Source organism: Macadamia integrifolia, unplaced genomic scaffold (assembly GCF_013358625.1).
Source record: "Macadamia integrifolia cultivar HAES 741 unplaced genomic scaffold, SCU_Mint_v3 scaffold538, whole genome shotgun sequence".
Classification (NCBI taxonomy): domain Eukaryota; kingdom Viridiplantae; phylum Streptophyta; class Magnoliopsida; order Proteales; family Proteaceae; genus Macadamia; species Macadamia integrifolia.
The window spans coordinates 292,863-311,330 of NW_024870479.1; the positions used below are offsets into that span (position 1 = coordinate 292,863).

The 18,468-nt window shown below is 39.4% G+C and overlaps 1 protein-coding gene and 1 non-coding gene across 2 annotated transcripts; one reads left to right on the top strand and one right to left on the bottom strand.

The window, feature by feature from the left end:
• Window positions 1-6,769: 6,769 nt before the first annotated feature.
• LOC122069149 lies at window positions 6,770-8,925 on the bottom strand. Its single transcript, XM_042633091.1, has 4 exons — window positions 8,628-8,925; window positions 8,300-8,523; window positions 7,251-8,059; window positions 6,770-7,142 (listed from the first exon to the last, which is right to left on the bottom strand). The coding sequence occupies exons 1-4, from the start codon at window positions 8,923-8,925 to the stop codon at window positions 6,770-6,772; spliced, it is 1,704 nt and encodes a 567-aa protein (XP_042489025.1).
• A 7,758-nt stretch (window positions 8,926-16,683) lies between these two features.
• On the top strand, window positions 16,684-16,790 carry LOC122069156. The gene has a single exon (XR_006137381.1). It is a non-coding gene; the product is annotated as a small nucleolar RNA R71 (small nucleolar RNA).
• The last annotated feature ends 1,678 nt before the right edge of the window (window positions 16,791-18,468 follow it).

Sequence of the window (18,468 nt, forward strand, 5' to 3'; positions counted from 1 at the left end):
TTGGGACACTAGGCTCGAGTATTGGTTGAGTTGGATGTAGAGGAGTCTTCAAGCTGTATTGAGGAAATCCAGGTAGAACATAGAGAGCCAGGCACGATGAAAGATGTTCTATTTTAGGCAAACGAGTGGGACATCGGCTCTCTATTTGTCAATTAAAGATTATAGAGGATGAGCGTCAGGGAGTATAAGATAGGGCAGTATTGATCCCTGGAGCAACTTACGTTGAAGATGGAGTTGACTTAGTGTTACCCAAATCTGGTAGAGTTAACTCAGTGGGGCATGTGGGAGATGACCTTCCTAATCAGGAAGGTAATTCAAATTTAGATTCCCAATCTTTTTTGGTTAGGCCAACTTGTGAGGGTTTTACTGCCCAATATGGAAACGGTGGGAGAGAATCAAAGAATCACAAACGTGATTGATGAGGAGAATTTAGTGGTTTCCTCATATGCCAAGGATTTAGAAGGAAATTTGGAATTTAATTTGGGAAGCGAATCCTCCCAAGATAGCGTTATTGAGTCCAACTCTAATTCTCTAATTGAGTTTGTGGTTGGGTCTGATTGTGAGGAGTCAGATTATGTTGTGGGATCGAACACGAATTTGGAAAATGAGTCCATGGAGCACCAATCGGATTTAGGTGCTGGTATGTTGGATAAAAACTCTAGTCAACAAGAGACAATGAAAGGGAGGAGGGGGAGGTCCGTGAGTGCCTCCATCTTGATCCTCCGCAAGAAGTCAATGCTTGTCTAAGAGGGGGAACTAGAAACTCCTACAGGGGTGCCACACGTCAAGCTGGAAATATGATGATTGCTCCTTCTCCAGTTCGTCCAAGGAGAAAGAGAAATCAAACCAGTGGTGGGGTGGAGCATGTTGTGGGTAGCTTTCCTACAACCACTGTTTGGGATGGGCAGGTGATTGTGGTTCATCCTGAGATTGCAGTTATTGATGCAGTGACTAAGCAAAGGAGCTGAATAATTTGGAGGATTCGGTTTCCCATCGAAAAAAGAAACAAGTCATGAGAGGACAGACCAAGAAGTCTGTCAATGCTGCCTCTTAAACTTTGTTTATGATGAAATTTTTATATTGGAATATTAGAGGGGTTAAGAAGAAAGTAGCTCGAAGAGTCTTGTCTTGCTTATTAAAAGATCATTCTCATGAGGTGCTTTGTCTCGCCGAACCAATGGTAGATGTATCAAGTTTCCATCGCTATTTTTTAATAGATTCGGGTATTCTCCGGACTTCATATATAATAGTTGAAGGGACGGGATTCCTAACTTATGGGTGTTGTGGAAAGTTTCAATTAGTAGACCCTGTATTATATCTGAATCGCACCAACAAATTACATTCTCTTTGAACTTGATAGGTAGGAGGGTTTGTATCTCGATGAATCATGTGGGATGCTTTAGAGCCGCCCGTAGGGAGCTATGGTTGGATTTTTCAAGTCTTTCAATTGGTGCAGAGCCCTGGACAGTGATGGGTGACTTCGACGCTATTCTTGCTTCCCACGAAAAAAAAGGTCCGGGAAGGTATAATATGGGTGCAGCGGTAGAATTTGGAGTTATGGTAGATGCATGTTCGCTTTTACAGGTTCCTTCTCAAGGTCTAAAATTCACATGGACAAATAATAGGCATCAAGGGCATGTGGCAGCTGTGTTAGATAGGTCATTCTGTAACAATGAATGGTCTAGCTTCTTTGGAGATCGCTCTCAATGGGTTCTACACCAATATGCATCTGACCATGCTCTTCTTTTGGTGATCTCAGAGGCATTTCACAAACCAGGTAACACCCCCTACAAGCTTCACAAATTTTGGATGGATCATGTTGATTTTGTCCAGGTTGTTAAAAGGGAGTGGGAGCAAGATATCAAGGGATGGCTGATCTATCGGTTGGTTCAGAAATTAAAGAGCCTAAAGCCTATCCTTAGGCATTGGGCAAGGGAAAACTTCCCTAATTTTGACGTGGAGCTTCAGGGTGCGAAACAAAGATTGGAGGTGGTCTAGGTGGAAATAGAAATTTCATGGATGGATGACTCTATGTTTGCCCATAAGGCAGATGCCAAAACCTAGATATGTGAAAGCTTTGGAAGATCATGCTATGCTTTGGGCTGAAAAATCAAGAAATAGATGGTTGAAGGACGATGATAAGAATTCAAAATTCTTTCATCTGTCTACTAAAATTTGAAGGGTTCGGAACTTAATTTGCAATCTCAAGAAGGGAGATCGATCAATGGTTGAGGGTCAAAATCAGTTGGGTCAATATGTTGTAGAGTACTATAAAGCTTTCCATCGAGAAATTCCATTGTCTTGTCATCCTGAGCTCTTTGAGTGCATTCCATCTATATTGCTTCATGAAGATAGAGAGGGGTTGGAATCCACTCCATCTTCTGATGAAATCAAAAGGGCCATTGGGGAGCTGGATCCTGACAGCTCTCCAGGTCTGGACGGATTTTGTGGTTCCTTCTTCAGGAAGTGTTGGGACATTGTTGAGCATAATTTTTGTCTCAGACAACGGGCCTAAGATCAATGATCGAGATCAATTGGGGTCTTTTTGGTGGATTTCTATGAGAATTTTCAGAAAAGGGTAGAACTTGATGATCATCCTCAGATTTTAAACTGCATTCCTAACATCCTCTAGGATTCTGATCGTCTTATGCTAGACGCAATCCCTTCGGATGTAGAGATCAAGGGTGCAATATGGGATCTCAATCATGACAGCTCCCCTGGCCCGGATGGCTTCCCAGGTTCTTTTTTCAGGAGTTGATCGCCTGGGTCATCATCAACTCTGATGTCTGCAAGCCTGTCAAGGGATTTTTCTCCTCAGGTATTCTTCCGAATGGGATTAATAATAATTTTTTACTATTAATTCCAAAAGTCGATGGGGCAAGGTCTTTGGAAAAATTCCTCCCATTATGCATGGGGAATTTTTTTCTGTAAAATCCTTTCAAAAATTATGGCCTCTCGTATCTCTGCTGCTCTTCCCAGAATCATCTCGTAGGAGCAGGGCCCTTTTTAGAAAGGAAAAGTCATCTAGACTAATATCGGACAGCCAGAATATCTATTCTGCTAAATGGTGGTCCTGTGGGTTTCTTTGAAGTTAGTAGAGGACTTCGCCAGAGTGATCCCATATCCCCTATCCTGTTTATTATTGCCGAGGAAGTCCTATGTCATGGTATGGCTGATTTATCTGCTAAAAGTATATTAAGCCGCTCGTTGGCCCTCGAGGAGCTGATGTGCCCACTCTCCTCTTATTCATAGATGATTTCTTCATCTTTATGAATGCTACAAAGAGGTATATCAGGAATTTAAATTCATTCCTTTCCATTTACCAGAAATGATCAAGGCAGTTTTTCAATTTGGAAAAAAGCAAACTATGTGTGGGAAAAATTCCTCCTGCGAGGAAGCAGTGGATTGCTGACGAGCTTGCCGTTCCTTGTTGTACTTTTCCAACAAAGTACCTTGGAGTAAAAAGTTTTTAGGGGTGAGTTAAAAAAAATCCCCTTCTCCCTGTGATGGATAAGATTAAAGCCAAGCTAACTGGTTGGAAAGGAAAGCTCCTTTCCATGGCGGGAAGAGTTGAGCTTGTGAAGTCGGTCATATCTGGAATGCCTCTTCACAACTTCTTTGTTTACTGGTGGGCTGTAGCTCTTATCAAATGCCTTGAAAAAAGGGCGAATCTAGACAGGGGAGATAGATTCTTCCAAAGCAACCACTGTCAAATGGGATTCGATGTGTATGCCCAAGAAGAAGGGTGGCCTTGGCATCAGAAGGCTCCACGAAGTCAATATGGCTCTATTAGCTAAACTCACTTGGAAGATTAAGCATGAAGACTCCCATCTGAGCAAACTCATTCGGGCTAGATTTTTGTTTGGCTCTGGTCATTTCAGAAGATCTTACAAATCCTCCTCTATTTGACCCAGAATCAAAAAAATGTGGAATTTTGTCTCTAATCACGAGAGATGGATCATTGGCAACGGCAATAACATTGATTTCTGGATGATAATTGGCTTGAGCCAAAGTCCATTCGTAGCTAGTCCAACCTAGATGAGGACGATTTTTCTAATCTCTCCCACCCTGTGGAGTTATTTATTGAAAATGGCAATTGGTCGCTGCCTTCTGTGCAATCGACCTTCCTTCGGGAGACTTTTCTAAGGATAAATCAGATCAACCTGCCTTCTTGCCCTCAGAGGATAGGTGCGTGTGGAGTTTAGATCCAATGGGCCTATTCTCTGCTAAATCTGCCTGGGATGGTTTGAGAGTGCCTTCTCCAGTGGTTTCATGGTCTTCGATTGTTTGGCGGAATCATTTACCCCCTAGGATTTCCTTGTTGGGATGGCGATGGCTTCATAAAAAGCTTCCCTTTGATGATCTCATTCATGCCAAAGGGATTCAATTCCCTTCAAGGTGTGACCTTTGTGGGGCAAGCTATGAGTCCTTCTTCCACTTATTTATTGAATGTGTGCTCTCATCTACATTATGGAGCAAAACTACCGAGCTTTTTAATGTCATTTGGCCACGCAAAGCATCAATGTTTGAGATGGTGTCTTGGTGGAAGAGTAGGGGGAAAGGTTGTTGTCTGAAGGAGGCCTAGTTCACCGGTCTATTTACTACCTTAGCAGCTATATGGAATGAAAGAAATCAGTGGAGATTTGAGGGGATAAAGAGAAGCGCTACCATGCTTCTCATTGGCATTAAAAGGGAGATAGGTTTTTTCTGCAGCAGGCTGAAATTTTTGCCAAAGAGAGTTGATGATCTCATTATATGTCGGAGGCTTCACCTCGAAATGGCTAGCCAGAACCCTTCCTCTATTATGGAGATACACTAGTGCAAGCCTAGTCACTCTTGGATAAAGCTTAACCCTGATGGATATGCGCTCAGGAATCCGGGACGCACGGGAGGTGGAGGAGTCCTTAGAGACCATGAAGGAAAAGTGTTGATCAGCTATTAGATTCTCTTTAAAATTTCCAATAGCTTTGCTACAGAGATTTGGAGTATTTTGAAAGGAATTAATCTGGCTAAAGATAAAGACATCCAGCGGTTGTGGATCGAATCGGATTGCTCTGTGGCTGTCTCCCTTTTTCACCACAGATCTATTCCATGGTTTGCCCTTAAAGAATGGAACCATTCTCTCAGTTACTTAAATTCTATTGAGTGGAAGATTACTCACTGCTACAGAGAAGCCAATCCAGTGGCTGATTTTTTGGTGAAGGAAGCGGAAAAATCAGGATCATCATATGATGATGTCCTGCTGCCTCCCTGTATCAGGGATGAATTGGCTATTGATGAAGCTGGTTGTACTCGCTTTAGATTTCTGAGATAGCCGTTGTGAGCCTCTGCTGATGGCATTGCAGAAGGTGGAGGCTCGCTTCAGGCTCTTGTAATATATTCTTTTCTCTTTTCTTCTATTTTTTAATTTTTTTTCGCTAAATGGAGAATTTATTTAAGATAGAAATCAAAACATCAATTACAAGAATTAGCCTATATAGGCTGTAACTAAACTAAAGAAATACAAGAATTTTCTCCCTCCAAATCCCCACCTTTGGCATTGCCATCAGCAGGGAATAGAGAGGAAACACTAACTGAGTCTATAATTTGGTCTTCCATTAGCATCATTGCTGAGGCACGCTACAATATGATCAGGGAGAGCAGTATTGGACACTGGGACACCTGTTTTTGCCGCATCCCGAGATAAAGAGTCCGTAATGGAATTAGCCTCTCTGAAATTATAAGATATCTTCTAGTTAATCCCATCTGGGTACGGCTTTATGAAAGCCCATCATTGAGCAGAAAAATAGGGCACTCTTTTGTTTTGAATCAGTGTTACCTCAGCAGTGGAATCGGATTCCACCCAGAGTCTATCAATACCCATATCCTTTGCATGTAGAAGACCCACCATGAGACCCTCCATCTCTGCCTTAAAAACTCCAGTCACACCCATTAAAATTTTATAGGTCCCCAAAACTCTTCCCGATAAATCTCTAAAAATTCCTCCAGCACCTGGCATGCCCAGGATTCCCCATAGAGCCACTGTCAAAATTTAACTTGATCCAATGCTTCTGAGGCTTGCACCAAAAAACTTCAAGAATTTTATTTGGAGGTTTACCCTAAGCAGAGAGACCCAACTTCCTATAACAAATCAGATCATCCACTGATTTCACCGTCCCTTTAATGCAATGTTTGCAATTTTTATTTCATCTAAAATAGAGTTACAGATAAACTTGGCCTCCCCCTTTCATCATGTCGCCTTCTATTTCTCTCTCTCCAAATGCTATCAGCCACCATGACTAGCTATCTCTGATATATCCTTACATCGAGTCTGCAAGATACGCCGCTTCCACCATTGAGGGAGCTGGTTCATTGACCTTGGGTTTGGCCATTTGATATTGAAAATCCCGCAGAAAAAATTCCAGATTTCAGTTGAAAAAGAGCAATGAATAAATACATGCTCCAGGGATTCTTCCTCCTCACTGCACAGAGCACACTTTGAGACGAGAGCAATTCCTTTTTTCCTTATCAAATAAGCAAGAGGCAACTTTCCATGAACCAATCTCCATCCAAAAATAGACATTCTAGGCTGGAGGCTTTTAGCCCACACCATGGAGAACCATGGAACTTTAGGATTTTGAGATCTTATCTCATCCCATACCGATTTAATGGAAAAGGCACCATCCATTGACCCCTTCCAAAAACATCTATCTTCACAATCATACAAATGGATCCTAATATTTTTAATCAAATCAAAAATATAATTCAGGGTAGATGACCGAACCTATGGCTAACACCACTGGAGGCCATTGATAAATCGGTCAACCTTCAAGGAAACTTGGTCGTCATTGTGTTCCACATTCCCCAAATCCTGAACAGAGGCTCCATTGACCCACTTGTCCTTCCAAAAGTCAATTTTCTTAACATTTCCAACCATCCATCTCTCATTATCCGTGAGGATGCTCCACACCTTCCTTATTCCAGGCCAAATAGATGACATTATGTATCCTGGTCTAAAAGCACCATTACCTTTTAGAAAGCTAGCCCAAAGAAATTTGTAAGCAGTTGATTCCTTATGCTTTACTCTCCATGCCAGACTGCACAAAGAAGCTTTACTCATATCCCTCAATCTCCTCAGACCCAAACCACCTTCCTCTTTCAGTCTACAACACATGTCCCATTTGACTGTAATTTTTTTCTTTGTATCAATGTCACCTGTCCAAATAAAATTCCACATCCACCTCTCCATTATGGTAATCAACGTTGAGGACCTCCAATAAACAGCAAAGGAATGGTTAGACATTCCTGAGATGACAGATCGAACTAACTCCACTCTTCCTGCCATTGAAAGCAGATTTCCTTTCCACCCTGCCAGTTGGCTTTTAACCTTATCAAGAATAGGGATCAGTGCCTCCTTCTTTATCCTCCCTTTGAAAATCGCCACACCAAGGTATCGTGTTGGAAAATTGCAAACAGGGATCTTAAGGATGTCAATAATAGCCAGTTTTCTCCGGACATTAAGAGGACCAAGGAATAGCTTACTCTTATCAATATTTATTTTTTGACCCGACAAATCCTCATATCTAGACAGGAAGGATTGTAGATTTTTCACATACCTGGAGGATGCATTGGAAAAGCTAAAGATGTCATCCGTAAACAAGCTATGCACAAGAGTAACAACACCGCGTGGCCTATTCAGAGCTTTTGACCTCTTTTTGCTTACCAAATCAGACAAACCTCTGCACAAGACTTCTTCAACTATTATAAATAGTAAAGGGGAGATCGGATCTCCTTGTCTTAGGCCCCTCTCCACACCAAAGTACCCAACCGATCCTCCCTTCAATAAAACCGAGATTTTGGCAGAGTGAAGGAGTTGATTTATTCTGGTAATCCAAGTATCTGAAAACCCAAACTTCTGCATGACATGCGAAATGAACTTCCAAGAAATGGTGTCATAAGCCTTCTGAATATCAATCTTCAGCCCTAGAGCTCCCCCCAGAGTGGTAGAAAACATCAAATTTGCCAACTTCGAAGCCAAACTGATATTTGATTGGATTATTTTTCCTTTCTGGAAAGCCCCCTACTCCTTAGAGATAATTCTAGGCAGCACATTAGATAATCTCATAGCCATGATTTTTGAGATAATTTTACATAAAAAATTTCCCATGCATAATGGCCAAAACTTATCCAAAGAAACCGCACCCTTCCACTTTGAAATCAATACCAAGAAATTGTTATTGATCCCAAAAGGCATGTGGTCTGTTCTGAAAAAGAATTTAATAGAATTGTAGATATCTAGAGCAATTATATCCTAACATACCTTATAGAATATACCAAGAAATCCGTCCGGACCTAAGGCGCTCTCAGAATCAAGGTCCCAGATTGCCGCCTTAATTTCATCATTAGATGGCATCCTATCCAGCCCAGCCTTATCATTCTCCTCTAGAGAGTTAGGAATGCACTCCAGGAGGTCCAATTGCTCATGAGTAGGGGCATCTTTAAGGAAATTTTCATAGAACCTAATCACGAAATCCTCAACTTGGTCTTTATCAGAAAGAACCAAACCATTCTCTATTTTAATTATCCGGATAGTGTTTCTAATTCTTCGTATTTTTGTAGAAATATGAAAGAATTTAGAGCACTATTGCCCTGGAACTGCCATTTTATACGAGATTTTTTGGCCCATAATTTTTTATAATTTTCCAATGCCTTTAGCTGGCGAGTTTTTGCATCTGCTTCCCAAGCAAAGAGGGCATCAGTCATCCCATACATCTCAATCTCTCGTCTCACTTCCTCCAAACCTTTCTTAGCATCCTCCATTTTGACATTAAAGTTTGGAAAACTATTCTTCCCCCATGCCCAAAGAACTTCTTTTAGCATTTTTAATTTTTGCTTCACCACAGCCATGGGAGAGCCCCTAATATCCTCATTCCATGAATTCTTCATAGTGTGTAGGAAGGACTCATGCTCTACCCAGAACCACTGGAATCTAAACGGACAGTTTCTTGGCCTTTTTCATGCCTCTGACTCCACCAGGATAGGAGAATGGTCAGATGCCACCCTTTGTATAATGATCTGATGGACATCTTAGAACATAGATGTTTGAGATTTAAAATGTAACCGCAAGCGTACGGATCAGTGTAGCTATGGGTCGAACACAGGGAGAGCAGCCACTTTATTTTTTTATTTCTTTTAATAATGCGAAAGTGAACCGATTAATGATTGTAATCTAATTCTAATTACCGTCCTGAACATATGTATCTAAAATAACGTCCTAACCATTCGTCATCTAAGAATTTAAAGACGCAAACCACGCAATTAGAATTAAATAAACAAATAACTGAAAATAAACAACCCACGTAATTAAAAAAAAACAATAAAGAAAAAAATGCTGAAATAAAAATAAAGTAAAAGAAAGGGGATAAAGCTAGAGAGAGACTCGCAAGTAGGTTTCTCTACTTAGCCCGAGGGATGCATCATAATATGAGCTTCCCTACTTGACCAGAGAGTCACTCTTACAAGGGTTACTCTATTTGGCTTTAGGGAAAGGGAGACAATTAAAATAAAGCAATAAATTGATGGTTCTAAGGCTAGGAGGGGCAACGCCAACACATACACTAGCCATGAACCTTGGGGTAAAGGGATAACAATAATGTAACGACTGAAAATAAAAATCCTATATTAAAAAAGAAAGGGTAGTCAGAAGAGGGAATGAGAGGGGGGAGAGAAGACTACGGAAGGAGTCTACTTACTTGAACTTCAACCCTTGAACTGAAAACTTGATCGATTTGAGATACTACCAGTATTAAAAACCAGATCTGGAATAAACCAAATCTGAAATTTCTAGTACTAGAGAAAAGAAATCTTGACAAAAAATATTGCTCCACGGCTCGTGATCTTGTCACCTAGATCTAAGCCTAGAACTATAACTTAAAAAATTACAACTCAATTGCATAAATCATAAACATAAAAGGCTGAATAAGAATAAAAGAGTGCTTGCATTAATTGATATAAAAAACTATTATAAAAGTGATTAAAGCAAAAATAGAGAAGAACTAAAATTAAAGAGTGAGAGAGGGAGAGAGAGAAGAAAACTAAGCATAAACTAGAAAATAAACTAAGGGGAATAATAATTAGGAGGGGGGAGGAAGGGGCTTTTATAGGGCTTTTGTCTTGCCTCCTTCCTTCTACAAGTCTTCTTTAAAAAAAGAAAGAAAATAAAATAAAATAAAATCTTGGTAAAAATCCTCATTCTCTGAGATATTGTGTGAGGAAGGAGAGAATCCGTTTCCAAAACTAACAAATTCTATTCCTTCCTTGCAATATTAACCAATATCGTGCAATCTTGATTAAATCAGAAAGGAATCTCTGCATAGCATCTTCAAGATCTTGTGAGGTGGCAAGGAGAGAGAATAATCTTCAGGATTTTGTAGGAGAGAGGATGTGGAACCAATGAGTGGGTCCCACCTTTGGACTGGTTCTTGATTCACTTTAAGCACTTTCTCTTGTAAACTTGGAAACTAAAAAAAAAACAAGAAAAATAAAAGTAGTACTATCCAAAGTGGGGCAAAATGTACACTTATATCCTTAGGATTTCACACATTATTGTGCTTATCAAATCCCCCCATACTTGACTTTTGCTCGTCCTTGAGCAAGATAAATAAATAAAGAAAAAGCCTAACTCACTTTCGTAGGAATCACGGTTGCACTTAGCATGTGCAACAAGCCTTTAAACCCCTAAGTTACCCTAGTGGACGAGTTGTGTCTCGTGGGTGTTTGCAGTGAATATACACCCAAAATTCAGAATCAAAAAATCCCAACCTTGGCTAAAGGTAAGGCTCAACCCGATCCGGAGCAAAGATAATTTTTCTTATAAGGGACCCCCACACTTGAACTTTTATTACCCTTTATCAATTCCAGGCACTAGCATATTTCTTAATTTGGAACTCACCTCGTCTCTTCCAAAATATCCTTATCTTAAGGCCAAACCACTTGTGAAGAAATAGGAAACCAATGACTAAGGCGTTGGAGTGTTTTTGACCAAACATGTTACCAAGCATTAATGACATTTGCACTTTCTTTCTCCTTTATTTTTTTTTTTTTAATAATAAACTCTATTCTACTCCACTACTTTTGGCTTAAATGACATAGTGGAGCAAACAGCAGACACCCAAGTTACTATGTAGCTTCGCTTTTTGTATATGCCCACAAAGGCAGTGATGCTAGAGTTACTTCAGAAGTTTCTTCCAAAGGAATTTCGATCAAGACACCACGCTTCCTAAGGCGCAATGCCCTGTCTAGTTCCAACAGAATCAACTCTTATTCTTCTTTATACCACATTTCACATTTCATTTAAAATTGTGCATTTGTCAACCCATGTTAAATTAAAAAGAAGGTCTCAACTCCAAATCAAAAGTACAATGAACCCACGGACTTACATATGGTCCATCACCATAAAATAGAGGTCTCTTATTTTTCAAAAGAAAGTCTCATCTCAAGACACATGCTTGTTTCTTTCTTCTCAACAGGGTTTTATACATTCAAAATGGGTACCTTAGTCAAAACTTTTATTTTCATACATCAAGCAACCGAATGGTATGATCATTAGCCAAAAGCCAAAGTAGGACTTCATCCTTAGCAAGCTCAAAAATAAAAATAAAAACAAACAAAATAAAGTGAAAAAAAAAAAACAAAAACTAGTTTCCCTCCCCCACACTTAAGTCATGCAATGTCCTCAATGTATGGAAAGAATTGAAAGCAAAGACAATCAAGGGGGTCATACCTGATTAAAAGTTACTTATCAGTGTAAAGAGGTTCATGGAGATTCATGACCTCTTCACTATTAGTAGTAGGAAACTCGAGGAACAGTTTCAAACGCTGACCATTAAACTTTGAAATTACCCCTATACCTGGATTCAAAATTTCCACAGCCCCATGGGGATATACATTATGGATAATAAACGGGCCATCCCATCGGGATCTAAGTTTAATAGGAAAAAGATGCAATCGAGAGTTGTACAATAAGATATTATCACCAATTGTAAAAGATTTGTGCATAATGTGCTTATCATGGAAAGCTTTGGTCTTTTCCTTGTAAATCCTATAACTTTCATAGGCATCATTCTTAAGTTCCTCCAACTCAGATAGTTGGAGCCTATGGCGAATTTCCGCATCAGACAAATCAAAGTTGAGCTTCTTGATGGCCCAAAAGGCCTTATGCTCCAACTCAACTGGTAAGTGACAAGCTTTCCCATACACCAAATGGTAGGGAGACTGGCCAAGGTCAGTCTTGAATGCAGTCCGATGGGCCCACAAGGCAGCAATGAGCCTAAGGGACCAATCCTTACGGTTGGGATTAATAGTTTTCTCCAAGATTTGTTTGATCTGCCTATTAGACACCTCCACTTGGCCACTAGTTTGGGGGTGATAAGGGGTATATAACTTATGAGTGATCCCATACTTTTTCATTAAGGCCTCAAAAGGCCGATTACAAAAATGAGTACCCCTATCACTAATTATTGCACGTGGTGCACCAAACCGGGAAAAAATATTTTTTTTTAGAAACTGGACCACTATTTTGTGGTCATTAGCTTTACAAGGTATGGCCTCTATCCATTTAGAAACATAATTAATAGCCAAAAGTATGTACAAATTCCCAAAGGAATTAGGGAATGATCCCATAAAATCGTTGCCCCATACATCAAAGATCTCAACTACTAAAATGGGGTTGAGAGGCATCATGTTCCTCTTATTGATACAGCCAAAAGACTGGCAGGTGGGGCAAGCCTTGCAAAAATCAAAAGCATCTCTAAAAAAAAGTGGGCCAATAAAATCCGCATTGGAGAAACTTTGTGGCAGTCTTCTTAGGTCCAAAGTGTCCACCACATGCATGATCATGACAAAAAGAGAGAATGGAATGTTGTTCATGATCAGAAACACATCGTTGGATAATCTGATCCGGACATATCTTAAATAAATAAGGATCATCCCAAAAAAAGTGCTTAACTTGGGAATGAAACCTATACTTATCTTGGGTGGACCAGTGATCCGGAGTCACAGTTGAAACTAAGAAGTTGACAATGTCAGCAAACCATGGTTCACTAGACATTGCAAATAATTATTCATCTGAAAGTTCTCGTTGACTAGAGAATCAATAGTCAAGGAATTGGGAAACTGGGATAAATGGTCTGCAACTAGATTTTCAACTCATTTCTTATCCCTAATTTCTAAATCAAACTCTTACAAAAATAAAACCCACCTAATGAGACAGGCTTTGGCATCCTTCTTCTGAACTAGGTATCTGAGGGCAGAATGATCCGTATATACCACCACATGTGAACCAACTAAGTAAGACCAAAATTTTTCTAATGCAAACACAATAGCTAAAAATTCTTTTTCAGTGGTTGTATAATTGAATTGTGTATCATTTAAGGTCCTACTAGCATAGTAAATGACAATGGGCAACTTATTAATCCTTTGACCCAAAATTGCTCCTATGGCAAAATCCAAAGCATCATACATCAGTTCAAAAGGTTCAGTCCAAATAGGTGGTTAAACAATGGGTGCATTGATCAACTCCTTCTTAAGTTGCTTGAAGGATTCTAGGCACTCTTTGGAAAACTCAAAAGTCTGATCTTTGTCAAGTAATGAAGTGAGAGGTCGGGCTAACTGACTAAAGTTCTTAATAAACCTTCTGTAGAAGCCCGCATGCCCTAGAAAAAACCGAACATCCTTAACAGATTAAGGAGTTGGTAAATTATCAATTAAATCCATTTTGGCTCTATCTACCTTAATTCCCTCCTTGGATATTACATGGCCTAAAATAATACCAGATTTAACCATAAAATGGCATTTCTCCTAATTCAAAACCAAATTCTTAGATATGCACCTTTTCAAAACTAGGGAAAGATGACGAAGACATTCAGAATAGGAATTTCCATGAATTGAAAAGTCATCCATAAATACTTTTAAGAATTTTTCGACCATGTCAGAAAAGATGCTCATCATGCATCGTTGGAACGTAGCAGGGGCATTGCAAAGCCCAAAGGGCATATGGCTATAAGCAAATGTTCCATATGGGCATGTAAAAGTGGTCTTATGTTGGTCCTCTAAAGCAATTGGGATTTGGTTATAGCCAGAATATCCATCAAGAAAACAATAGTATTTATGTCCAGCTAACCTCTCTAACATCTGATCAATGAATGGTAATGGGAAGTGGTCCTTCCAGGTTGCCACATTAAGTTTCCTGTAGTCTATGTACACTCTCCACCTAGATTGGACAAGAGTTGGAATCAGTTCATTATTGGCATTGGGAACTACAGTCACCCCAGACTTCTTAGGCACTACGTGAACTAGGCTTACCCATTGGCTTTCAGAAATAGGATAAATTATTCCATGATCCAAGCACTTTAGGATCTCTTTCTTAATGGCTTCCATCATCACTGGGTTAGCTCTTCTTTGGGGTTATGTGGATGGTTTGGAATCCTCCATAAGATGTATATGATGTTGCACAATGGAAGGGCTTATACCCTTGATATCAGCCATGGTCCAACCTAGGGCTTCCTTCTTATCTTTTAACACTCTAAGTAACTCCTCTTCCTGGCTAGAAGTCAAATTTAAAGAAATTATTATAGGAAGAGTCTGGTCAGGCCCTAGGAAAGCATACCTCAAATTAGATGGCAACTCCTTAAGATCTAGCTTAGGAGGCTCAACTATGGAGGGTTTGGGAATAGAATTGGAAAGAGGTCCTAAGGGCTCCACAAGTGTGTGAAGACTCAAGACTTCAGAAAAGAAATTTTCACTGTCATCATTCAACTCATCCATATACTCTTGGAATTCTGAATCAAAATCAATATCAAAGTTGGTAACTAAATCATCAAAAAAATCCAGAAAATCCTCAAGCATATTGATCTCTTCTTCCATATGTGGTTGCTTGCCAATCCTAAATATGTTAAACTCAATAGTTTGGTTACCAAAAGATAATCTTAGGAAACCATTTTGGCAATTGATTAATGCATTACTGGTAGCCAAGAATGGTCTTCCTAAAATTATTGGGATCTCATCCTTGGTTAAGAAGGGCTTGGTATCTAACACAATGAAATCAACAGGGAAAATAAATTCCCCCACCTTTAGTAAGACATCCTCAACCATCCCTTTAGGAATCTTAATAGACCTATCTGCCAATTGGAGAGTAGTTCCAGTGGCTTTCAATTCTCCTAATCCTAGTTGCTTGTACACATGGTAAGGTAAAAGATTCACACTTGCGCCAAGGTCAAGTAATGCATGCTCAATGTAGGTGTTGCCTATGACACAAGATATGGTAGGGCTCCCTGGATCCTTATACTTAGCTGTTATAGGCTGAGTAATTATGGAACTAATGTTACCTGCCAAGAATGCCTTCTTGAGCACACTAGTGATACGTTTGTGAGTACACAAATATTTCAGTACCTTTGCATAGGCAGGGATCTAGGATATGGCATCCAAAAGAGGGATGTTCACTTCTACCTTTTTGAAGACTTCTAAAATTTTGTCCATTGAAGCAGTCTTCCTTTTGTTTACCAAGCGATTAGGAAATGGGACAGGATGAACATAAGGACTGTTAGGGATTTGCCCCTGTTCAGAAGAATCATTTTTGGTTTCGTCAATCAAATCATCTTTAGTTTTAGAAAAATCTTTAGGTTCATCAGACGAACCTGAAACAAGGGGCACACTTGTGTCCTCAACTAAAGGAGAGTTAACATGAGTAATAGATGAGGAAGATTTAGGAATGCTCTATAGGTACTCTCTACCACTCCTAAGGGCATAAACAACATTACATTGGTTAGAGAGCCCTTATTGGGTCTGACCTTGTACTATATTTAGTGGTGCATTAGTTGATGTTTGTGAACTAACAGGCTAATGATGCCTAGGGTTAGGCTCTGGTTGACTGGGTAAAGTTCCTTTCTCCCTCTCATGCATAATTGAGACAACTTAAGTGAGTTCTCTCATAAGACTTTGATGGCTTGTCATGAGGAGGGCCATATTTTTTTCCAAGTCACTTATTCTACTTTCCTCTCCAGTGTTGGTAAACCCAGGGGGTTGCTGATAAGATGATAGGAGAGGGGCCCTAGGAAAACTAGCCTGAGGTCCTACATTTGACCTAGGAAAAGTATTTTGAGAAAAAAATTATTGTGCAAAGGGAGGCCTTTGGAGTCCAAGTTGACATTGATTATGGAAATTGGAAGGCCCTGCTTGGTTGCCCTGATTCCAAGAGAAATTTGGGTGATTTCTCCATCCTGGATTGTAGGTATTACTATATGGATTATTCTGGTATAAGACATTAACACTATCATTAGAAGTGCCCCCAGAAGTGTTGGGCATTCTTCTAGGAGATGTCCAAGGGATTGGCACCAAGCATAAATCTTAACCAAATTGACTGATGATGGCTCTCTAAGAATAATAGCCTCAATTCTCTTGATTAGGCTATCTAAATGGGCTTCCTTGGCTACTATCCCATCCACAAAATATCCTTTTCCTCCTATAATTCGTTCACTCTCTTGGGTTGATTCCCACTCATGGGTTTTGTCAGCTAAGTCAAGTAAGAATTCCCATGCCTTTCCTTCATCTGTAAAGGATTTGAATCCCTCAGGGCACATAGACTCTATCATTTGTTTAGTTGGGTAATCAATACCCTCATAAATTATTTGATATAAATGTCATAGGTCTAGGCTATGGTGAGGGCATTCTTGGAGTAGATCCTTAAATCTCTCCATAAGTTTGGAAAATGATTCACTAGGCTTTTGCCTAAACTGAAGGATATCACTTCTAAGGAAGACAACTGTGAAATGTTCCCATAAGGTTATGGAATTTGTGGGTAACCCATACAACCACTTCTTAGCTTGGTCTTTCAATGCAAAAGTGATAAACCTAAGCTTAACAGCATCATCAGAAAGCTGTTGGATCTTAATTAGAACACATACCTCTTCAAATTCCCTCAGAAATAGGTATGCATCCTCAGAGGTCAACCCATGGAAGTGGGGCAACATAGTGATGTATTGAGATTTGAGTTCAAAATTACTGCCCTGGGCTTATGGTAGAACTATGTAGGAAGGTTGGGCTGTTCTAGCAGGGTAGAACCTATCTTTCAGAGATTTAGGTGAAGGGTTTTGCTGTTGGTCTCCCATATTGAAGGGTTTTAAAGAGAGAAAACGTATAGGGTCACTACTTGTTGGATCTCTTCTTTCTAACCAATTCTTAGTAACGTACCCACTTAACACTCATGCAACAGAAAACTACCCACAACTAAAGTAAGACAAGCACAAAAGAATGGATAGCAAAACTTTTTGATGATTTTTTTGATTTTTTTTTATTTTTATTTTTACTTTTTGGGAGCTTACCGGCAGGGATCCGGGGTTACCCAGGTCAATTCCTGAGGTACTGCTACAGGGCGAAACCTGTCTTTATATACTGTGAGGTATGGCGACCTCCACTGATACAACTATTATTGCAAGTTGTTCTTCTCAGAAATTCAATAAAAGAAAAGGAGAAATATAAAACAAAGCAATAAAACAAATCACTCCGATTTACCAAAAGAAAGTGAAAAATAACATGGAACTGTCTCCCCGGCAACGGCGCCAAAAACTTGTTTGAGATTTAAAATGTAACCGCAAGCGTACAGATAAGTGTAGCTATGGGTCGAATACAAAGAGAGCAACCACTTTATTTTTTTTTTCTTTTAATAATGTGAAAGTGAACTGATTAATGGTTGTGATCTAATTCTAATTACCGTCCTAAAAATAACGTCCTAACCATTCGTCATCTAAGAATTTAAAGACGCAAGCCACGCAATTAAAATTAAATAAATAAATAACTAAAAATAAACAACCCACGTAATTAAAAAAAATAATAAATAAAAAAAAAAACAATAAATAAAAATAAAGTAAAAGAAAGGGAATAAAGCTAGAGAGAGACTCACAAATAGGTTTCTCTACTTAGCCCGAGGGATGCATCATAATATGAGCTTCCCTACTTGACCAGAGAGTCACTCTTACAAGGGTTACTCTACTTGGCTTTAGGGAAAGGGAGACAATTAAAATAAAAGCAATAAATTGATGGTTCTATGGCTAGGAGGGGCAAAGCCAACACATCTATGAACCTTGGGGGAAAGGGATAGCAATAATGTAATGACTGAAAATAAAAATCCTAAATTAAGAAAGAAAGGATAGTCAGAAAAGAAAATGAAAGGGGGCAAAGAAGACTACTGAAGGAGTCTACTTACTTGAACTTCAACCCTTGAACTGAAAACTTGATCGATTTGAGATATTACCAGTACTAAAAACTAGATCTGGAATAAAACAAATCTGAAATTTCTAGCATTAGAGAAAACAAATCTTGAAAAAAAAATTGCTCCACAGCTCGTGATCTTGTCACCTAGATCTAAGCCTAGAACTATAACTTAAAAAATTACAACTCAATTGCATAAATCATAAACATAAAAGGCTGAATAAGAAT